This window comes from Ovis aries, chromosome 8, assembly GCF_016772045.2.
Source record: "Ovis aries strain OAR_USU_Benz2616 breed Rambouillet chromosome 8, ARS-UI_Ramb_v3.0, whole genome shotgun sequence".
In the NCBI taxonomy this organism is placed as follows: domain Eukaryota; kingdom Metazoa; phylum Chordata; class Mammalia; order Artiodactyla; family Bovidae; genus Ovis; species Ovis aries.
The window spans coordinates 48,543,723-48,568,933 of record NC_056061.1 but is presented as its reverse complement, the minus strand read 5'-3'; the positions used below and the strand labels follow the sequence as shown (position 1 = coordinate 48,568,933).

Genomic DNA, 25,211 nt, shown 5'->3' with positions numbered 1-25,211 from the left:
ATCATCAGTGAAAGTGAAAGTCGCTCAGTTCTGTCTGCCTCTTTGTGACCCCATGGACTCTACAGTCCATGGAATTCTCTAGGTCACAATACTGGAGTGGGTAGCCATTCCCTTCTCCAGGGAATCTTCCCAACCCAGGGATGGAACCCAGGTCTCTTGCACTGCAGGCAGATTCTTTACCAGTTGAGCCACCAGGAAGCCCTAAATGAAACCATCAATGAAAGCTCCATGGTAAATTAAAGAATTAAACATATGATGCTTTCAATTATATCTTATTATCAGAAATACGAAAAATGTGACATTAAAACCAATGAAAAATAGTAACAGGCACTCAATTAATACTTATTGAATGAATGATTATAAACCTTGAGATGAAAACTATGAATTCATCATTTTTACAGCAAAATATGGATGAATTTCCTAAACAAGACACAAAAGCACAAACTTTGACATCCAGTGACTTTGATTTCACTAAAATGAAAAAAGTTCTGTGCCTCAGTAGATATTAATTTGGAAAACATATTGTTTGCCACATATATAACTAAGAAAGGATTAGAATCCAGGAAGGATAACTATTAGAAGATTATTTGAACTTATAATTAAATCACAAAAGAAAATTCAAGCAAGTAAAAATAAACATGAAATATGCTTAATCTCAAACTTCCCTAGTAGTCCAGTGGTTGGGAACCTGCCTGCCAAAGCAAGGACAAGTGTTAGTCACTCATTTGTGGCCAATTCTTTGGCAACCCCATGGACTGTAGCCCAACCAGGCTCCTCTGTCCATGGAATTCTCCAGGCAAGAACACTGGAATGGGTTGCCATTTCCTTCTCCAAGGGATCTTCCTGACCCAGGGATCAGAGCGGGGCCTCCTGCATTGCAGGCAGATTCTGTATCATCTGAACCACCCACCAGGGAAGCTCAGGAACATGGGTTCAATCCCTGGTGTGGGAAGATCCCACATGTTGCGGGGCAACTAAGTCTGTGCACCACAACTTCTAAGCCAGCATGCTAAAGACCGTGAGCTGCAACTACTGAAGCCCTCACACCCTACAGTCCACACTTTATAGTCCACACTTTGCAACAAAAGAAATCATTGCAAAGAGAAGCTCGAGCACCACAACTAGATAGTATCCTGGTTCCACTGCAGCTAGAGAAAGCCTGCACCCAGCAATGAAGACCCAGGGCAGCCCAAAACAAATAAGTAAAAAAGTAAAAATAAAAATTGAAAATTAAAAAAAAAAAAAAAAGAAATATGGTTAACTTCACTAGTAACCAGGGGAAAACAAAACTATCCAGTTGGCAAAAATCTTAGTCTGAAAATATCAACTGTGGTGAAGTGGCACAACTACTCCTGAGGGGAATTTAGCAGCACAACAAAAAAGCCGTAGTCACCAATGTAATCAGAATCTCCATGATGTAGGGATGAGGGACTGCCTTTTTTTACAGGTGATCATGGCTTCCCCAGTGACTGCCTTTTTTTACAGGTGATCATGGCTTCCCCAGTGACTCAGATGATAAAAAAATCCACCTGGATTCTTTGACCTGTATTTGGAAGACCTGGATTCGATCCCTAGGTTGGGAAGATTCCCTGGAAGAGGGCATGGCAAGTCACTCCAGTATTCTTGCCTGGAAAATTCCATGGACAGAGAAGAGAAGCTTGGCAGGCTACAGTTCATGGGATCACAAAGAGACATGACTGAGCAACTAAGCACAGCACAGGTGATCATATCCCAAGAATGAGAGCTGTCGTGGAGAAGCCTGGACACACATGCACAATAAAAGGTACACAAAACTGTTCCATGCAAAAGCAGCCCAACAGCAAAGTATGGAAACCCAAGCGTCCATCAAAGAAGGGGAAAGATGAATGCTGCTTATTCATACAATGTAATAAAATACTAATTAATTAAAGTGAGTGAAGGTATTCAAAACATTCATGGGAATAATAGTAACTTCAGGGTAGAAGCTCCTTCTGGATAAGGGGGGATCATGAATGGAATGAGAGAGGTTTGCATAAGAAACTTCTACTAAATCTGTAATGATTTATTCCTTATTAAAAAGAAAATGGAGTAAAACTGACAATGTTAAACTTCAACAAAACTGGGAGGTCAGTACATGAGTATTCCTCATATTATTCTCCATATTTTTGTGTACTATAAAATTTTTCATGTTTTTTTTTTTTAAAGAATTAGAAGGCTATTGTCTCAGACAAAGCTAAGATTGGCGATGAGAGTAAGTCAATCTTGGGATGCATTATTCTTGAGGAATATAGGAGTCAAAAAGAGAACAAAATTAAAATTTGGTTTCTGACCTTCAGTTTCTTAAATTTGAAACTGTTTGAAATAGAAATTTAACAAAAAATGAGATATGTAATTGAAAATTTCTGAGAAAAAGTAATCTGGATTAATACAATCCTGAATCTTAATACTGTAATTTAAAATGTGTATCTCCCAAAAAAGAACTTTTTGAAAATTTTGTTACAAATCTTCAAAGCCTTAAAACTTAATACTTTTAATCCCCAAAGCCTTAATTGCTTTCAGCCTGGTCTGAATACTAAGTGGTTATGCAATTTGAATAAAATATGGAAAGGAACAACTATACCTTTTCATGGATATACACTACTGAGAGAACTTCTGCATTTACAGAAGTCATCTTGTACTGCCTAAATAATTTAGTCATTATACCATAATTCAGCATTAACAGGCAGATTATAGGTAAGCCTAAAATTGTAGGAAATAGGTAGAGAATATAATTCCTACTTTTTTATTTATTTACAAAAGGTAGTTTTACACTTTGTTTTCTTTCTGTATCTTTCTGCCTCCATGTTATACAATCAACACTCATAGTCAGTTTCTCCTTTTTAAGTGATAGACAGTAATAAAATTTGGAGACTTTTTAAAATCCAGTATAAGATAGCTAAAATTGACAATTTTCCATTTTACAAAATACTATCTTATTTTATCACAATTATACTCACTTGAAGTTCCTAAAGACTCCAAAGACAAGAAATGTGCAAAATGTTAGGTAATAAAGAGAAAGAAAAGGAGATGTAAAAGTATTAACAAGGTGTCAAATGAGTAACTTGATATATTAATCATTTTTCTTTCCTACTATCTCTAAGGCAATAATCCTTTTTATTTGTTAAAAACCAATTATCTCATTGACACTTTTTATTTTATAAATTATAAAAAGTACTTACATTGAATTTAATTATGTCATATATTAAGTATCTAGGAACGGCCTGTCCATTAACTCTGTCAATAATCATTTCCTTGAAAGAGAAAAAAAAAAGGTAAGTTTATTCATATTTTAATAGCAATTTCTTCAGTTTGATTAAAATATAACAGTCATACAAAGTAGTACATAAAACATAAATATACAACTTGATCAAATTTCAAAGTGTACACACTTATATACAAATGAAATCTATAGACTGTCAGCACCTCACAAAGCCCCATCATGAATATATTCTGTGTTGCAATAAAATCATGACAATATTTCATTATTTTTTTATATGTGAATTACTATGCTACATTTCATGGTGTTTGGATTACTAAACAACTATTAGGAAAAAGAAACTACAAATTTTTAATTCCAAATATCAGGAACATTTAAAAAGTTAACTTTGTTAAATCATAGTTTGTTCTACGTTGTGTCATATGCCAATTACTTTAATCATAAACCTATAGGTAATAAATGGTACCCTTATTATAGATAAAATCTCCATGTGACCCACACAGTCTTTCTTGGTTCCATATCCCTCTACTCTCATCAAAGGAACAGTGCAAGAGAATATGATATCATACTCCATTAAGTGAAAAGAAGTTAAATTCAGCCCACTGACAGAAAAGAGATAAAGGACACTAAAGGGAAATTATAGGCATAAAAGTAAAAATTTTTTAATTTTATTTCTTAATACTAGGTTTTAACCTAAAATTCTTTTTCTTCCCTCATATTCTTCCTAGGAAAGTAAGCAAGCTATTTGCTACCTAATTTCATGATGAAATATTCACACACAACCATCTAAAATTACAAAGAATACATTGATTTAGGACAGATACATTTTCCAGTTTTAAGGAATTATTACCAATTGGTTTCTTTCTCAAATTTTGTTTGCTGCACTACTGACATTTATTTATGGTTATCATCTTGAATGTAACATGACATAAGTCACTTTTCTTACTTTAAACTGCTTACTGAAATATTTTTATTTAAGTATCTGAGAATTTTATGAGCCAACAAGGTAGTACCAATAACAGGTTTCAATTAATCTTTTCAAAAATGGGTGGATGGAAGTTAAGTGGACTTACAGGTTCAGAGAACAGACATCACAGAACTTCCCTCTCAAATTACCTGATGAAATGAGTAAATATGTATATTCTTCAAACATTAAAAATAACAAAAAAGAAAGTTTGTTATCAGCAAACAAAACAAGTAAAAAGGAATAAACAAACCAGTAAACTTTAAAAACTGACAGCCATGGAAAACTACCAAAATTCTGGTAAAACAAAAAGGCACAGCAGGATTCAGCCCCAAGCCCACTAAACCCCCAAAAGCCCTATTCATAAATGACAAATTCTTGATAACTGTCACTATTATACTCAAATATAGAGAAGCAAACTCAGTGGTTGTTCTTGTCTCAGAACACTGTGCTCCATGCTGAAGAAACAATCTGAGTTACTAGAATAAACTATGGCTCCCAACTAGCTGAAGAAAACTTTCACCCACAGTTTTTAAAAGAGAATAGAACCCAGGGATTCTAACAAAAACCCAATACCTAGGCTGCATTCCTCCCAATAACTTCTTCATCACAATGTCCCCCATCCCCACAGCTGTCACTATTGCTCTAGGATACAGAAAAATGAGTAAACATAAAAAAAGTTTAAGCCTAAAACTGAGGTAAGAAAACTGAACTGCACTGTTAGTGGGACTGTAAAATGGGGCAACCAGTATGAAAGAAGTACAGCAGTTCTCTCAAAAACTGAAAATTAGAACTACAACAGGACCCAGCAATCTCACTTCTGGGTATACCTCCAAAAGAATTAAAAGCAATATCTTGAAGAGATATTTATACACTCATTGTATATATCAGCATTATTCCAACAGCTAAGAAAAGGGACCCAAATGTTCATCAACAGATAAATGAATAAACAAACATGGCATGGACAGATAGTGGAATATCATTCAGCCGTGAAAAGGAAATATATCACATGCTACAACATGCATAAACCTTGAGGCCATTATGTTAAGTGAAATAAGCCAGTAATAATAAGAAAAATAACACATAATTTTACTTATATAAGGTATCTAAAGGATTTAAATTCACAGAAAGTAGAATGGTGACTGTCACAGGCTGGGGATAATGAGAAGCTGTTTAACTGGTAGACAGTTTCACTTTTACAGGATGAAAAAGGTATGGAGATCTGCTGCACCACAGTGTGCATATAGTCACCACTACTGAACTGGATCCTTTTTAACCACACTTATAAATAAAAATTTAAAATAAATAAATAAAATCTAGTGAAGAAGGGAAAATAGATTTTCTCCTATGATCAAATTTTAGAAATAGGGCCTAGATTTACCCTCCTGCATGAAACAACCTAAGAATGAAAAAAGGGGTAAACAATCTAAAGTTCAGTAATAGGTAGGACTTACAGTTTCAACGGCTCACAGTCAAAGATGATGCTAAAGACTTGGCATGGCCCAGATACAAGGAATATTAAGTTGAGTACTTTGGCAATATTAAGTTGAGTACTTTGAAGAACCAATGAGAGTTTTAATGAGAGAAAATAACCGTGGAAAACTTGGGGCCTTCAAAGCTTATCTCAAAGATAACCCATTCTTTGAAATGCTTTTAGATAAGGCTCAGTTGTTTCTAATTACCATAGAACATATAGGTGACAAAATGTTCTGGAATTAGCAGCAGTGGTTGCACAGGGCTTCCCTAGTGGCTCAGCAGTACAGAAGCCACCTGCCAAAGCAGGAGAGGCAGGTTGGATCCCTGGGTTGGGAAGATTCCCTAAAGAAGGAAATAGCAACCCACTCCAGTATTCTTGTCTGGAGAATACCAGGGACAAAGGAACCTGGCAGGCTACAGAGCATGGAGTCACAAAGAACAGAGTCAGACACAACTTAGTGACTACACAACAGCAACAAAGTGGTCACACAATCTTACAAATACAAAAAACCACTAACTTATACACTTTTAAAATGGTGAATTACATTTCAACTTTCTTAATAAAGTGAAATTTGAAAAAGAAATCCAAAAATCAGTTTTTAAGACGAAAGGCAAAGGAACGTCTGACACACAGCCTATATTAAATGTGAGTTATATATGTGTTGATTATACACATTCTATACATACAGCCATAACAAAATGATTAAAAGGAAACACATCAAAAGGTTAAAATTTAATCTTGATAGCTGAGTTTTCTCCTATTTTATAACACACAGACTTTCTAAAGTTTTAACAAGCATGCATATACTTTTATAAAAAATTAACAGATGAAAAGACATGTCATTTTCCCAAGATTTTTGTTATTAACTTGATTAACTGTTATATTCTCCTGTTATCCTCAGTATAAAATTGATTGAATTTTACTTATTTGTTTCAAGTGAATTAATGCCGTATTTCTAAACTCCAATTTTCCACATTTTGTAGGTCAAAGAACATAATTTAGAGAGCAAAACAAAGCCTCAACACTCATATCTGACAGCCAGACAATTAGGTAGTTTGAGTTATTCTTGGATTTGGAATTTTACAAAAACAATTTGCAAATGAAAATGTAGAAGAAACAGGAAACTAAAGAGGGCTGTTTTAATTAACTAAGTGGAAAAACAGATATGGTAGCTATAATTCTGATCCAAGTAAATGACATCATGAATCACATTGCTATTTTTAAATCTCATAAGAGTCTATTATGTTGCTCTCAGTTATCCAAGTTTGGGGTGAAAATAAATAGTATTGCTAAGTTAAATCTGCAGAGGGTTAAACATCTAAATTTTAAGCATTATTTCTACCTGGAATACCCTTGGCTCATGTCCAACCAAAGTCTCTTTCTATAGAAATCCTCCCATAATCTAATGCCAAATCCTTTATAAACCATCTTTAATTACTAATTAGATATGATTCATTTCTCCTCTAAACCACCCTAGACTTGTTTTAAACACCTGGCATCAGATTATTGTTTTATTATTGTTTTATTCTTATTTTTATTATTGTTTTATTCTTCACCTATCATTCTCCATCCCTCCCCAAAGAAGTACAGTGTCTCCAAGGTGAGGCCTTCTCCTTGATCTTCTAAGCACTGCCTGTGCTCTTTGGCACGGCACATGACGGAAATGAAAAACTACACTAAACTTTGGCAAACACTATAACTTAAGTCTTTCTCTTCCTTTTATTTCATGAATCACAATGCTAATAAAAAATGTAACTTAGATAAAATGAATAACAAAAATCAAAATAAATGTTCTTGTTTTTCCCATGAACTAAGTACCACAGCTGTGGTGTTGGTGATGCAGATTATGGACAGCACAACTCCAGGGATGCCTGTCACATCAACCAGGACAAGAACACAGTGAACAATGCGCAGTGAACAATATTTCCGATCTTATGCAGTGGCTCTGTCAACCACAAGGGGTGTGTGTGTGCACATGCACACACGCACACACAAATATGTTAAAAAGTTTACGTATACATGTAAAGTATTTTAATACACACACTGTCGTAGGAATGAAAATTTACCAGTAGCCTCACAGAGTATGCAGTATAGGTGACTCTGTGACTATAGTTACTCTCTGTTCAGTCTCTGTTTGCTACTAAGTCTCAACCAACTATATGAGTTTCTTTCCTTCTTTCTTAATCTTCAGTACCTGGCCCAGTCATCCTCTCAACCTGGACTGCTACCAACACTCATTAGGCCCCATCGAAAACTTTCTTTGATCTTATGTCCACTGCTCTTTTCCACACAGCCTCAAACTCTCACTCTCTCTAGGTCACATTCTCGACCTTCTAAGCACTTAAAACTACACCTCACAAGTGACTAATTCAAACCATCTCATTTTCGAATCACAGTCGTCCATCTTCTGGCCAGCACAAGCCAATATAAAACTGGTAAATTTTTTTAAAAGCACATGAGATAGGGGCAATAAGCATTCAGGTCACTTAGAAAGTGGTACTCCCTCTGTTAAACAAATAAATACATATTTTATGCATGTGGTTTTCATGAGGGTATTTCTATCATTGAGAGTTTAAACAAACATTCACAAGCTACTCCCTAGTCTTCCAATATCTACCTGCTAGTACAACTCCAAACTAGAGAAGCGAATTTCATCTTAAGACAGAAAGCATTCTCATTCAAATTTCAGAGACTATTAGTCAGATATAATTTAATCCACCTCGTGAAAAAGGTTTAATGTTGAAAAAAGTGAAGAAATATTAAAGAACATGAGTAGTATCTCGGTAGAAAAGAGACTTAAAAGTTGTGGTAAGTCATAAGAAAGATGTAGAGTTCCTTTTCCCTCCAAAGAAAAATAGTGAAGGTGTGGCAGACAGATAAACCACACAACCAAACAGGGCAAACAGAAACATAAATAGTGCAGAACCAAGCCTACCCGGGATCACTCTGCAGAGAAAGATACAAGCGACTTGTTGTACAGAGTGTAACATACTAGTTCAGCCTACCTTTTCAAATAGCCTTGTTCACCCAAAGGCTAATAAAAAAAGAATAAAATCTAAGTGGTAAACTTCAGAAGAGCCAGAATATTGGGTATTCTTGCACTATCAGACATTAATTTGTATGCTAAAGTTATAGCATTTAAGTCAGCCTAAAACTACCACCAGAAGTCCTAAATATTAGCAGAATAGGAAAGTGGATCAAGAAACAAAGATATATGGAAATCCTATAAATAATTTTAAAATGACATATGCAATTTAAAAGGAAAAATAAGATTGGCTGACTGATGCTGGGGCAATAGCTTAGACATTGGGAAATACATAAAACTGTATCCCTACCTTATTTCTTTTATCAAAATATATTGTGGATAGATCAAATATTTAAATATACAAATGAAATCATAAAAGTATCAGAAGGAAATACAGGTGAGTATTATAGTAATTCTTAAGTAAAAATATCTCTTAAAATGGCACAAAAGCCAAATATTAAAAACCAAAGTGTTTAACTACTATATATTAAAAAGATAACTAATAAGAACCTACTGTATAGCACAGGGAACTCATGATCTACTGGAAAAGAATCCAAAGAACAGTGGGGTGTGTGTGTGTGTGTGTGTGTGTGTATGTGTGTATGTGTGTGTGTAGCTGATTCACTTTGCTGGACACCTAAGATGAACACAGCACTTTCATTATTTACCTACATAAATTTATACTTGTGCCACATAAAACACCAGAAAAAATTTTAAAACACATTTTTATAAAATATGGATCATAAAGCAATATCCCAATAAACAAAACATCTTGTAAACCAGTAAGAAAAAGATGAATATCCAATAAGAAAATGTATAAAAGATCTGAATGGGCAACTCACAAAAGAAATACCCTATCTCTGTACCATACTAAATACAGTAATAAGTGAAAAATGTTAAACCTCCTTAACAGTTCACATAAAGTAAGAGGTAAATATCACTATGTATCAGACACTATTATCAGCACTTTATAACCCATCCAACTTAATCTTCACAGCAGCACCAAGAACTTAGCCTAACTTCATTACAGATGAGGAAATCAAGTAAACCATAGGAGGGCCCTCATGTCATAACATATGGAGCCAATCAGGCACCATCAGTTAGAGCCAGGGCTCTTAACCACTGTGCTATATATTATCCCCTAAAATGAAAGAGTCATTTAAAATTAGAAGATTTTAAATTTTCAAAACCCATTTACATATGGTTGGCAGAACCATACATGTGTTCAAACTTTCTGGAAAGAAGAGTGGTAATCATACATGTCAATGTTTAAAATGGGCAATGCTCTCAAAACCAGCATAGTCCCCACAGTACAGTATAGCCTGTTACTGACCCTTCCCTGGAAGGACTGCTCCTCTTGCACTCCAAGTGGTACTGCCACCAATGAGCTCCTGGCCTCCACCATCACTCCTCCTTGCATTTACACGTAACTCAGGCCAGGCCCTCTGGAATCTTCCCTGGGACTGATATATGGATACTAGGAGAAAAAGTTCCCTTTCTGCTTGGGTTGCAATGTAACTCGCCTTCCATGTGGAAGGAATCTTCATGCAGTGAGAACAGACAAGTAAAGCAAACAAAGAGAGAGAAAGACAGTGCCTGGCCAATATCACTTGAGTCCCCAGATCCAGTCTGAAGCAAATCAAGCTGAAATCTAATTATTTGTGACAATTTAGTTCTTGTTTCCTTAGTTACTTTAAGATGGACTTCAATTACTTATAATCAAAAGATTTTTAAATGCATATTACAGTCTCATTTCTAAGAATCTTAATTATAAAACTGCACAATTGTGAAAAGAAAAAGGTATAAGGATATGCATTCTAGTGTGTCTTTTAATACAAAAAGCTATCAAAACGTCTAAATGTCCACCAAAAACGGACTGGCTGAATTAATTATAGAACTGTTTGCAAACTGGCCTGATTAGAGTCACTTGGACACTTGTAAAAACTAAAGTTCAAGAGGAAGCTGACAAATGAATAATTCCAGTTGATTTGTGTTGTTGTATGGCAGAAACCAACACAATGTTGTAAAGTAACTTCCCACCAATTAAAAAAAGAAACAACTACCTTGGCCCTAGGGAGAGTCTAATTCACTAGGTCTAGGACAGGCTATCATATTTTTTCCACTATTATTCCCTATCATTTTCATAATCAAGATAGTTTGAAAACCCCAAATTACAGTGTTTACATATGTAGTGGCCTATTACTCAGACTTTTATATGAAAAAGGTCCAAAATATATTGCTAAGTAAACAAAAGACAAGTTACAAAACACATTCAGATCTTTTCATACAAAATTATGTAATAACTATCCATGCAGGTACATATTTGACCAAAGCACTCATTTTCAACCTGAGCAGAGGTACCTGTACTCAGAATCTTACTGGGACTAGAAGGATCCCCAACTTCCCCAGAGATCCTGATACATATACTGTTTAAGAATCTCTGTTCCGAGTTACTATTACTAATATGAACATGAATCCTTCAAAAGCAAGTGTCAGACTGAACGTTTTGGCACAGAGGAAAGAAACTCTGGAATAATGTTTATTAAAATGATAACAGAAATTACTTCAGGAGTGGGTATTCAGCTGATTTTTACCAACTTTTTTGTACTGTTCTGTATTATTTCAATTTTTGTTTACAATGAATTAACAGTTTTAGAATCAGGGAAAAGAAAGCTATTCATATAGGAGAAAGATAAAATACTTTTAATCAAGTAATTTTATAATTATTAAATATAGATTTTCTGGATGGGAAAATTCTTAACAGTTCCCAAAATTCAAATGTAAAAGTACAGCGGGTACTTTCAAAGGCACGATCCTCTTTCAACAAGAACTGTAAGTCCATATAGCTAAAGAACCAAGGGAAAATGTGATATATCATCGTGTTCGTGCTCAGTCACATCCAACTATTTGTGACCCGATGGACTACAGCCTTCCAGGCTCCCCTGTCCATGGAATTTTCCAAGCTAGAATAATGGAGTGGGTTGCCAGTTTCTCCTCCGGTGGATCCTGCAAACCCAGGGGTCAAACCCACGTCTACTGTACCTCTGGCACTGCACATGGATTCTTTACTACTAAGCCATCAGGGAAGCGTGATATGTCATATCACACAACTAAAATTTGATCAACAAGTAAAACCATAAAATAAAATGACTCTTTTTCAAAAAGTTTTTTTCAATCACAAAGAACAAAAAAATTAAGATTTAATTTTGCTTGCTTACTCTGTATCTAAGACAACAATCAAGTGCCAGTAAGTGTAGGAAATGAAATAAATGAAATTTAACATCTTAGTAAAAACTAGATTCAATTTTTTAACTGTCAACTCTACATCAATAAAAAGAAGTTTTTAAAAAACTGGATCTGATTCTAAATTTCATGCTTAATTATTTAAAATATACGTTTACTTCCACAAGAAAGAAAAATAGCAATGTTTGCTTTTTTAAAAAAAGATAAAAATATGACTTACCCCATCTAACAGAGTATTTGATAAATGCATACGGAGGTCTTTACGAAATGGAAATTCCAGATTTGAAACATGAAACACTGAATTATCTCTATCAACCATAAAAACTTCATTTGTGCCATCAATCAACATCATATACCTGTAAATGAAACAGTAAGAAAGTAATATTAACAGTATAATTCAAGAATAGGGTCATAAGAAATAACAATTAAACTGTTTTTCCTTAGACTTGCAATAGCTACCTGGAATAATGTTCACCAGAGTGCCCCCTCCACCACCATTCAGATTAAAGTACCATTAAATAATAATTTTTTTTTAAGTTTTTGCTTCCTATAAAAAACACAGGGTATATAGAAATCAAAACTTTTTATGAAATCAATGTGATATTCAAAAGCAATCTCATAACCCATCTTAGGAGAGACACATTCTCTAAGTTTTATTAAACTTCAGACATTAAAGTTTATAAAACACAAAAACACACGTATATGTAATTACTGCATTTTACCAGCTCAACAGCTATATGGATTAGGTACTGCTGTCTCCACTTTGCAATAGGAAAAAAGAAAGTAAGTGATCAACAAATGCCCAGACTTCAACGTATCCTGGGTCCCTACTACCATACAACAATAAGCAGAACAGGTAACCCCTTTCGTTGGATTAATATGATGATAAAACCAGATCCCACCATTCAGGGACAACTATCATTCATTACTATCGAATTAAAATAATTTTTAATACAAGTTCATAAAAATTTTCATTAGTCAATCATTTCATTTCAGAAAGTGAAGAAAACCTAAACAGCCTCTTGATGAAACTGAAAGAGAGTGAAAAAGTTGGCTTAAAGCTCAACATTTAAAAACTAAGATCATGGCATCCAGTCCCATCACTTCATGGGAAATAGATGGGCAAACAGTGGAAACAGTGGCTGACTATATTTCTGGGGGCTCCAAAATCACTGCAGATGGTGATTGCAGCCATGAAATTAAAAGACGCTTACTCCTTGGAAGGAGAGTCATGACCAACCTAGACAGCATATTCAAAAGCAGAGTCATTACTTTGTCAACAAAGGTCCGTCTAGTCAAGGCTATGGTTTTTCCAGTAGTCATGTATGTGAGAGTTGGACTATAAAGAAAGCTGAGTGCCGAAGAATTGATGCTTTTGAACTGTGGTGTTGGAGAAGACTCTTGAGAGTCCCTTGGACTTCAAGGAGGTCCAATCAGTCCATTCTAAAGATCAGTCCTGGGTGTTCACTGGAAGGACTGATGTTGAAGCTAAAACTCCAATACTTTGGCCACCTGATGCGAAGAGTTGACTCATTTGAAAAGACCCTGATGCTGGGAAAGATTGAAGGCAGGAGGAGAAGGGGATGACAGAGGATGAGATGGCTGGATGGCATCACCGACTCAATGGACATAGGTTTGGGTGAACTGCAGGAGTTGGTGATGGACAGAGAGGCCTGGCGTGCTGCAGTTCATGGGGTTGCAAAGAGTCAGACATGACTGAGCAATTGAACTGAACTGATCTTCCCCGGTGGGTCAGACAGTAAAGAATCCACCTACAATGTCGGAGATCTGGCTTGGGAAGATCCCCTGGGGAAGCAAATGGCTACCCACTCCAGTATTCTGGCCTGGATAATTCCATGGACAGAGGAGCTTGGCAAGCTACAGGCCATGGGCTTGCAAAGAGTCACACATGACTGAGCATCTTTCATTTCACTTCACTTCATATACATTGAAATGACTTTGGTCATTAGTCATCCTTCCAATGACCAAGTTACTGTCAATACATTTATTGATATATTGATATAAGTTACTGTCACTGACTCCCAACTAGTGGATCATCAAGAATGGAGCACTAGTGCACACCATATAAAACAATGAAGTCCAGATGAATTCACAGTTGAGGAAATTACAGACTGACAGGCTACACTACCAAACAGATAGCAGCAAGATTTGGGGTGAAAATGGAGACCGTATCCAGGCACCAAACTCTTCAAAGAATGAGAAAAAATTGACAGCAATTAATTAGAAAGTTGAAAGGCATGAGATTCAAAGGAACAGAAGAATCACTGTGTTGTCTGGTTTGTTGTTAAATGAAACAGTAGAAGAATATTAGTCCCGATGTACCACTGAGAATGGAAGGAACGGGGATCAAGTCGGTCTAATCTCCTACCCATGAGGCAGATGAAAAAAAAAAGCAGCAGCAACCGAAAGATGGGAGCTGAATCAAGTTAAAGCTAGGGGAATAGAAGAAACGTTCAACTGAAGAAGTGGAAGCAAACATACATAGAGGCTATTATACCAGAAAACAATTTGTTTCCCATAAACAAGTGTTCTAAGAAAACAGAGAGATGTGTTCAGTTCAGTTCAGTTCAGTAGCTCAGTCATGTCCGACTCCTTGCAACCCCATGAATCGCAGCACGCCAGGCCTCCCTGTCCATCACCAACTCCCGGAGTTCACTCAAACTCATGCCCATCGAGTCGGTGATGCCATCCAGCCATCTCATCCTCTGTCATCCCCTTCTCTTCCTGCCCCCAATCCCTCCCAGCATCACAGTCTTTCCCAATGAGTCAACTCTTCGCATCAGGTAGCCAAAGCATTGGAGTTTCAGCTTCAGCATCAGTTCTTCCAATGAACACCCAGGACTGATCTCCTTTAGGATGGACTGGTTGGATCTCCTTGAAGTCCAAGGGACTCTAAAGAGTCTTCTCCAACACCACAGTTCAAAAGCATCAATTCTTCGGCGCTCAGCCTTCTTCACAATCCAACTCTCACATCCATACATGACCACTGGAAAAACCATAGCCTTGACTAGCCGGACCTTTGTTGACAAAGTAATGTCTCTGCTTTTGAATATGCTGTCTAGGTTGGTCATAACTTTCCTTCCAAGGACCAAGCGTCTTTTAATTTTCATGGCTGCAATCTCCATCTGCAGTGATTTTGGAGCCCCCAAAAATAAAGTCTGACACTGGTTTCCACTGTTTCCCCGTCTATTTCCCATGAAGTGATGGGACCAGATGCTATGATCTTAGTTTTCTGAATGTTGAGCTTTAAGCCAACTTTTTCACTCTCCTCTTTCACTTTCATCAAGAGGCTTTTTAGTTCAGGAGAGGAGAAAGGGAGGGCTGGTTTAGGGAATAGAAGTGCGTGACAACAGACTGAAGAGCAGCAAAACAGACCAAAGGGGCAGACATTTGGGGACTGGACTGGAAGCATGCTGTTACTAGTGTTTTCAAAATAATTAGTCCCAGCAGGCCCCTGGGGAGGAGGTGGAGGACTCCTGCCCTTGCTACATATTAAAAGAGCGGCAACCCTAGGAGATAAGGATTGTGAAGACTCAGGCTGCACTTGGAAAAAGAAAATCAGCCTCCGTCTAGACTGACAGTGCACCTGAGAGACTCAGACCAACTGGAGGGCCAGCAGACTGGCAAACAACAGTAATACGTAGCTCCCAAAGCCCTCCTGCAAGTGCTTTCCAAAAGCTGCAACTCCTGGTAGAATCTAGTCTTCTTGAAGAAGTCAACCCTGCCCTGGGCGGTGTTTCAAAGAGAATTTAAATCAACATAAGAACAGGTCAAGTAAAAAGCCTTCTGATACCTGTAAAAATGGTACTGAAGGCACAATCTATCATATTGTTTAAAGACCTAGGCCAGCACTGTGCAAAGTTTATTATTAACTTTTAGTATTTTCATGGCAAAATAATCAGGAACACTTAAGGTTGTAAGAAAACATACAAGGAGTTACTCAGTTTCCCAAGTTATTAAACTTTTCCTCCAGTTTAAAAAAAAAATAGAAAAGCCTATTAATTTAACTTAGCCCATTATTTCCTAAACTTATTCCTGATATCTGTTAATATCTGCAGAACTAGTATTCCATATTCACAATCTGAGAAAAGCTGGCTTACACTAATGAATTTCAGAATTCAGAAAAAAGAAATAGTTACCTCTTCTGATCATATAATGACAACAGAAATTATATCTCCCTTTTTGCTGGTTGCCTAGAAGTTCAGAATTAAATATAATGTTAAAACAGAGTAAGTATTAAATCCTAGGGTGCTGGTACATTTGTTTTTTCTGTCATAATTATTCTCTATTAATTTTTTAACACATTTGAGATAAGTATACACACACATAAATATATATGTATATACATCTTACTATCAGACTTTGCTTTTTACTTCAAAATACTATCTCTGCATACTTATGCATAAACAGGTTTAAAAGACCAAGGAAGAAAGGGCTTTAGAAGATGGAATTCACTATAAGAGACTGCTCATGGGAAACTCAGCATGCATCTACAGATATATCGTAGAAATTATTTAGTAGTTGGTATTCCAGGATTCTTCTGCACATATAAATTTTCAGGCTTTAGAACAAAAGTTTCTGGGATGCAATTTCTGGTCTGAATTCCAGTCATTTCAAATTACATGTTCTTTTGTTATGTGACACCCACAAAATGTAAGAAGTTATTTCATGTTAGGGAAGAAATAAGGAATGCGGAAATATTTTCATATCACTCCAAAGTCTCTGAATAAATAGATTCTTTAAAAAAATGAAACCATCCCAAGTACCATCGGATGCTGGCTTAGTACATAATGATGGTTCTACCTTCAGTGAAAATGGATCACTAATGCAATATGATTTCTTATTAATAATGGTGTAACTTCAATTGCAAATCTAATATACAGGATTACTAAATTATCTGTATAATATCCATTCTTATTAAAAGACAAAAATTAGTAAGAAGTTTCACTGAACTAGAAATAGAAAGCACTGATTCATTTTTTATACTAAAGTATATATACCAAAGCCATAGTGAACTGAACTGAACTGAACCAAAGCCATATAAATAACAGCAAAGCCAAATGCATTCGTTCACTCATTCAGGCCATCCCACAAGGCTTGCATGATCTTAGTTCCATGACCAAGGATTGAACCCATGACCTTTGATGTGGAAGCTCAGAGTCCTAACCACTGGACCATCAGGGAAGCCTTGCATAAACTGTTTCATGGTAAATATCCTTCGAGTCACTGAGATGTGAGACAGCTATTCAAGTAAAACCACCAACTGCATATTAATACAATTCAGGAAGTACATAATTAAAGAAAAGGAAAACCGATTTAAAAAATTGGTAACTAATAGCATCTTAAGAATTTTAATTCACACTTCTAATACTCTCAGAGTAAAATTGTCTTTAAACATCCTATAATTTAAATTTATCACTAATATCCATTGATACAGAAAGAGATTCACAATATATTAAATGAAGAAAGAGCACCTTAAAAATCAGAATGTATGAGTATGAGGGATAGGGAGTTAAAACTCTGAATAGCAAAACAGACAGGAAAGCCTATACCAAAATGGTAAGAACTTTCATCTCTAGGTAGAATTATTAACGATATTTGCTTTCCTCATTATACTTTTTTATACTTTTAAGAAATTTAAAAAATATAAGCACATATTGCTTTTTCAAGCCAGGGTGGGGGTGAAAATTAAAGCTTTAGAAAAAAAAACAAAAAACAGAAATACAGTCTAATTACAGTCTAAACATTTTTCCTTTGGCAATAAAATAAGATGTGATGTTAAACCTCGGTCCGACTCTTTGCAACCCCATGGACTATACAGTCCATGGAATTCTCTAGGCCAGAATACTGGAGTGGGTAGCCTTTTCCCTTCTCCAGAGGATCCTCCCAACCCAGGAATCGAACAGGGGTTTCCCGCACTGCAGGCAGATTCTTTACCAACTGAGTTATCAGGGAAGCCCAGTCATACCACAACAGCTTCAAAATTAGCAGGTATTTCTCCTCTCTTATATAAAGCACTCAAAGTGGGTAATAAAAACAGAAAAGTTGATTCATTTCACCATCTCTATCCACTTTTACCAATTCCCATCAAACTAACTATAGTTTTTTCTTTTAAAAGGATTAACCAATTAATTTTTTAAAATACTTACTAAAGGGTCAACCAGGCATCAGGCACAGATGCTAGAAATATAATAATGTAAACAGCACAAGTTCTTCATCTAACTTCCTCTGGTTTTATACCCTTAGCAAGAAAACAAGACATTAAACAAATAATCCCAAACACAGTAAGTACTCGTAAGATGAAGTTGTTGTTGTTCAGTTGCTAAGTCATGTCTGACTCTTCTGCAACTCCATGGACTGCAACCCACCAGGCTCCTCCGTCCATAAGATTTTCCAGGCAAGAATACTGGAGTATGTTGTTGTTTCCTTCCCCAAAGGATATTCCACCAGACCCAGGGATTGAACCCTCATCTCCTACGTTAGCAGGCAGATTCTTCACCAGTGAGCCACCAGGGAAGTACCAAAGTGAAGCACAAGATGCTATAGGAGCACACAAAAGGTACAACCTGTCAAAATTCAGACATCAGGAAAGGGATCCCAGAAGGATTCTCAAGTAGCTGATAGTAACAGCAGGTTATAATCACTTAGTGAGCAATGACTATGCACAAAGGAAAGTCGATGTACTTTATGTTAACTCAATTAAGTCTTAAAACAATCTGACCATGTAAAGAAAATTATTCTGCCTGTATTCCTGATGAGGAAACTGAAATCACACTCAGTAACCTGCTCAAAGCCATAAAGCTGGCAAAACAGCAAAGCTGTTATTAAAACCTAGACAAAAGCCTATCTCGACAACCTCTACAGTATCCTGCCTCTGACTTGCATTGTGCAGGAGTTAACTAAACACACATTGTTGGGGGGTGAAGGGAAAAGGGAAGGGGATAGGGGTGTGTTGTGAGAACCAGTGCTTGGTACACAGTCTGCCAGGTGCAATATCCTTGAGACAAAAATAGAAGGTTCATGCTCTGGCAACAGCAACAACAAATTAAGAATACAGAAGCATAGGGAGAAAGATAACTTGAGACTACAGAAGTAGTCAAGGACTCAGTGATTAATGAAACCATTTTTAACTTTATTCTGGACAGTGGAAAATCCCTCTTTTGAGACAAACAGAAACCATAAAGGGTAATTCAAACTGAAGAGGTGTAATTCAGGGAACTGGTTACAGATATTGGAAAGATGAAAAGGTAAGAAGGGAAAATGAAAGTAATCAAGAGATGAGTAACTGCAGGAGGTACTCAACCCAGAGGGCTGTGGGAACAAAACGGAAGAGGCATGTTAGCAGAGGCCAGGAATTTGGAGGATGGGCACTGTGAAACATGGAAGAGGTGGGGAGGTCAATGGAGCTCAGGGTTCAAACCTCTAAGGAAGTGGCACCAAACGGCTAGGACCCGGACCTCTACGGAGAGGAGCCCAGCATCTCAAGTTTCAGTCTCTACAGAGGAGTACAGAAGGAGGATCCTCAAACTGCTGAGAAGACACAGCGTCGTGGGTGAGGAAATGCAAGGGGCACTCCTCTGCCTAGAATGCACCTCCAGCAGCAGGCACGTCTGAGAGGGAGCAGTACCGTTGGTGTTGAGATTACTAAAAGAAGCTGGGGGTGAAGTCAAAGTTGCTGCCACCTGCTGAAGGGATAAAGAAACTAACACTAGGGAAGTCCCTTCTCTCACCTTCCAAATTCCTGCTAGCGCTCCCCATGGTAAAACTCAACAGAACGTGAGCTGGCAAGGAAGTCTGAGAAATAGTTTGCACAGTTTAAAAGGGTGGAATGGGAGCTCAGAAACAGCAGACCACTGAAATGCTTTTAGCTAAGTAATAGCACAATCTGAGCTGCATTTTTCAAAGCTCACCCCCACATTATGTGTACTCCTATAGGGTAGGAACCAATCTGTAGACCAGAGAAATTATGAGGTTTTTACAGTACCCCAAGTGGGAATGCAGTGGCAATGATAACTCAGAGGTGTAAGTGGATAAATTCAAGATATGAAAAAGGCAGACTGACAGGATACTATGCTCCTGACAGGCAGTGGGGCTGAGGGGCAGAAGTCGAGGAGGACTTCCAGGCTTCTGGCAGGAGGAATGGGTGCACTCGATTTATTGATCCATGGAGCACTGGGGGAGGAGTCGCTGTTCAGTTTAGTTGGGTGGAAGTGACGGCATAAGGACTTGCAGCTTTTCATTTTTACACTGGAAACCAAAATGCCCTGATTTTCTCTATCCGTGTGTCTAACAGGTTGGAGGCAGAATCTAAGTCAGACAACTAAACGCTTCCTTCTTAAAATTTTTAACTTGAGTGACAGTGAGGCACAGGAATAGCTTAAAAGTGACTCAGAGTGATGGCAGAGGCATCATTAGCAAGCACCAAAGGTGCCTTCCTCTTCCAAGTGTTCCTGTGCCTGACCTTGGCCCTGGTCCTTGCTGCCTGGCCTCCCTTGATTCTTACCCATTTTCTGAGACTGGTTCTCCTCAGAGTCAGCCTTCCAACATATCCCTTTGCTTACAGGCGCCAAAGTTGATTTCTACTGCTTCTAGTCAATCTAATGCTAATGGATATGCTGGGTTTGGGGTTGCTTTTTCTTTTTTTTCCATTTTGCCTATTATATACGGTTGAATTCACATAAGTTAAATGTGCCCATGACGGAACCCCACTGCAATATGTTCCCCAACCTATCCTTAATACAAACGGTTACTGTCACTAGCTCTTTACACAATAACCTCATGCCAAAAGATATGCCATCTATTTCCTGTCCTTGATCACTATACGTTAAGCCCAAAGTTTACCTTCCCTTGTATCTCTTCCTCCCATAAGAATTCACTGCCAAACCTCTGCTGTTTCTATACCAGCTACACTGCCTCTCATTTCTATTCCCGAAAGAATTGGTATATAGTCCCTGAAACCTAATTCTCAAGATTTCAGAGAAATAAATTCCACTATATTAAAATTTCTTATAAAGAAAATTCACAGTTTAGAGCCACTTCCCCATATATAATTATAGACCTTCCTGACATAAGAGCAGTTGATCAGACTCCCCCAGGCCCACCAACACCTGTCAGACCTTACTTCAGAAACGATACAAGAAAAGCTGACCTGCTAAACTCCAGCTTTCTTCCTTCCCCATGGGGGTTTATGAACACTTTGCTTTTTTCTCTCACTAGCTCACCACTCAGTAAATTTGATCTCTGGTAATCTTTTCTGCAAAGTATATCCATGTCCTCTTTAAGCCATTTTGCCCCATTTCTTTCAACTCTTAAAGAAAAGGGAAATGTATGTTATGCATATTTTACCACAATTTTTAAAAATGAAAAACAAGAAGTTACAGTCATGAGTTTTCACCTAGATCAAATTAAAAATCAGTGTCACACAGTCCCTTTCACAATTTCTATCATACTCTCAATCTATCTCATCTTACAGAAATGAAATCCATTTTCTCAAGAGAGTTTTTAAACAAGTCAAAACAGTTTTTATAAATGTCTTATATTTGTTGCAATATAGTTTGTTTGGTTACCTCTGTTGGAACAGTACATCTTGTCACTTTTCACAAGTAAGTAACTTACCTACCTTAAAAGCAAGCTTTATAGGCTAGGCTTGGAACCTAACCACCATTCAGCCTAAAATTCTATGGAAACACAACCTAAAGTCTACCAACTTAAATTAAGGAATCTCAGAAAAAGGTTTCAGATAACTTAAAACATCACTGTTTATACTGCTTTCACAAAAAAACCAATATTTGATGATAAAACAATGTAATCGTACACATGAGCTTTGCTTCCAAACATAATGGCTATAATCTGCTTACCTGACACAAACATTTCAACCTTTGAAAACAAAATATATCTAAAGGAAAAGTATGTGAGAGTTCACTCAGTTGTGTCCGACTCTTTGCGACCCATGGACTGTAGCCCACCAAGCTCCTCCATCCGTAGGATTCTCCAGGCAAGAATACTGGAGTGGGTTGCCATTCCCTTCTCCAGGGGATCTTCCCAACCCAGGGATCGAACCCAGGTCTCCCTGGCAGATCGAACCCAGGCAGACACTTTAACCTCTGCACCACCAGGGAAACATAGCTTTACCTAATCTCACCTTCCCAGAAATTCAAAGAACTCAATTAAGGTCATTCCTATGGCAAGAATACATGGAAGAACTATACAAAAAAGATCTTCACGACCCAGATAATCATAATGATGTGATCACTAATCTAGAGCCAGACATCTTGGAATGTGAAGTCAAGTGGGCCTTAGAAAGCATCACTAAGAACAAAGCTAGTGGAGGTGATGGAATTCCAGTTGAGCTATTTCAAAGCCTGAAAGATGATGCTGTGGAAGTGCTGCACTCAATATGCCAGCAAATTTGGAACTCAGCAGTGGCCACAGGACTGGAAAAGGTCAGTTTTCATTCCAATCCCAAAGAAAGGCAATGCCAAAGAATACTCAAACTACCGCACAATTGCACTCATCTCACACGCTAGTAAAGTAATGCTCAAAATTCTCCAAACCAGGCTTCAGCAATATGTGAATCGTGAACTCCCTGATGTTCAAGCTCGTTTTAGAAAAGGCAGAGGAACCAGAGATCAAATTGCCAACATCCGCTGGATTATCAAAAAAGCAAGAGAGTTCCAGAAAAACATCCATTTCTGCTTTATTGACTATGCCAAAGCCTTTGACTGTGTGGACCACAATAAACTGTGGACAATTCTTCAAGAGATGGGAATACCAGACCACCTAACCTGCTTCTTGAGAAATCTGTATGCAGGTCAGGAAGCAACAGTTAGAACTGGACATGGAACAACAGACTGGTTCCAAATAGGAAAAGGAGGACGTCAAGGCTGTATATCGTCACCCTGCTTATTTAACTTCTATGCAGAGTACATCAGGAGAAACGCTGGACTGGAAGAAACACAAGCTGGAATCAAGATTGCTGGGAGAAATATCAATAACCTCAGATATGCAGATGATACCACCCTTATGGCAGAAAGTGAAGAGGAGCTAAAAGCCTCTTGATGAAAGTGAAAGAGGAGAGTGAAAAAGTTGGCTTAAAGCTCAACATTCAGAAAACGAAGATCATGGCATCTGGTCCCATCACTTCATGGGAAATAGATGGGGAAACAGTGGAAACAGTGCCAGACTTTATCTTTTTGGGCTCCAAAATCACTGCAGATGGTGACTGCAGCCATGAAATTAAAACACGCTTACTCCTTGGAAGAAAAGTTATGACCAACCTAGATAGTATATTCAAAAGCAGAGACCTTACTTTGACGACTAAGGTCCGTCTAGTCAAGGCTATGGTTTTTCCAGTGGTCATGTATGGATGTGAGAGTTGGACTGTGAAGAAAGCTGAGCACCGAAGAATGTATGCTTTTGAACTGTGGTGTTGGAGAAGACTCTTCAGAGTCCCTTGGACTGCAAGGAGATCCAACCAGTCTATTCTGAAGGAGATCAACCCTGGGATTTCTTTGGAAGGAATGATGCTAAAGCTGAAACTCCAGTACTTTGGCCACCTCATGCGAAGAGTTGACTCATTGGGAAAGACTCTGATGCTGGGAGGGATTGGGGGCAGGAGGAGAAGGGGACAACCGAGGATGAGATGGCTGGATGGCATCACGGACTCGATGGACGTAAGTCTGAGTGAACTCTGGGAGATGGTGATGGACAGGGAGGCCTGGCGTGCTGCGATTCATGGGGTCGCAAAGAGTCGGACACGACTGAGTGTCTGAACTGAACTGAACTATTTTCATATTAACAAATTGAAGAGAACATACACACAAACAGTAACACTACCACCTAATCTTATCTTAAATGTTTTATTTCTGCTGTTAACAATCATTGAAATGAAGGCACGGTCCTAAAATATTCTTCACGTAACCGGGAAGACATAGTTCATAAAAAACTATTAAAATTCTCAAGACTTCCTTGGTGGCTCAGTGGATTAAGAATCTGACTGCCAATGCAGGGGACACAGGTTCAATCCCTGACCCAGGAAGATTCCATATGCTGGGGAGCAGCTAAGCTCATGTACCACAACTACAGAGCCCGTGTGCTTAGAGCCTGTGCAGCAAGAGGGGCCACCACAATGAGAAGCCCATGCACCACAACTAGAGAAAGCCCATGTACAGCAAAGACGCAGTGCAACCAAAGATAAAAATAAGTATTATTTAAAAAGGAAACTATCACAATTTTCACTCAACATTATAGAAGATTCCAACCTAACAGGTATTTTTACCTTGATATATTGATTCTAAAAGCACAACAGACGTCTTCAAAAGGATTGTGTGTTGTGTGTGTTAGTCGCTCAGTCGTGCCCGACTCGTGCCAGGTTCTTCTGTCCATGAGATTTTCCAGGCAAGGATACTGGAGTGGGTTGCCATTTCCTTCTCCAGGGCATCTTCCCAACCCAGGGATCTAACCCGGGTCTCCTGCACTGCAGGCAAATTCTTTACCGACTGAGCTACAAGGGAAGCCCCTTCAAAAGGATTAGCTTCTTTTTAATCTTCATATCATATCAATTTACATTCATGAAACAGATGGGATTAAAGTTTTATAGTCTTAAATTTACGTTAAGCCCACAGCTTCAATCTATTACATGATTACCTATATACACACAGGCTTCCCTGGTGGCTTAGAGGTTAAAGCATCCACCTGGAATGCAGGAGACCTGGAGTTCGATCCCTGGGTCGGGAAGATCCCCTGGAGAAGGAAAATGGCAACCCACTCCAGTACTCTTGCCTGGAGAATCCCATGGAGGGAGGAGCCTGGTAGGCTACAGTCCATGGGGTCACAAAGAGCTGGACATGAATGATTGACTGAGCGACTTCACTTTCACTTTATATACACACAACAGTAATTAAACAGACAACCTGTATCATTTAATTTTAAATTGCAAAGCCCATTTACTTCCTCTCCAATTTAATTGTCAAACTTTGATCTTAACATGTTAATTATAAATTAAATGGCAGGCCCAAAGCATACGACTGAACATTTGAACAGTTTGCCAACATTTGAATGTCTTCTACCTCTGGAGAGTCATCTTTATTTTATATGTTGTTTCTACAGCAAGTTTTCTACTATGTTATGTTCATCTAAGTTTTATTTAAGCTTGGTACTTAGTAAGCTTTGTCTATGGAAAAATTATCAGTCAAAAAACTTTAATTTCAACTTACATAATTCATCACAAATTATTCTTGAAAACCTA

General features: G+C 37.7%; 1 protein-coding gene across 1 annotated transcript in view; it reads right to left on the bottom strand.

Annotated features, from left to right (window-relative positions):
• RNGTT (RNA guanylyltransferase and 5'-phosphatase) overlaps window positions 1-25,211 on the bottom strand; it is a 235,173-nt gene that overhangs the window by 141,020 nt on the left and 68,942 nt on the right. The window contains exons 9-10 of the mRNA XM_027972440.3: window positions 12,165-12,300; window positions 3,198-3,269 (exon numbers count right to left, since the gene is read on the bottom strand). Coding sequence (XP_027828241.1) covers window positions 3,198-3,269; window positions 12,165-12,300 — 208 coding nt within the window. The remainder of the gene's footprint in view (window positions 1-3,197; window positions 3,270-12,164; window positions 12,301-25,211) is intronic.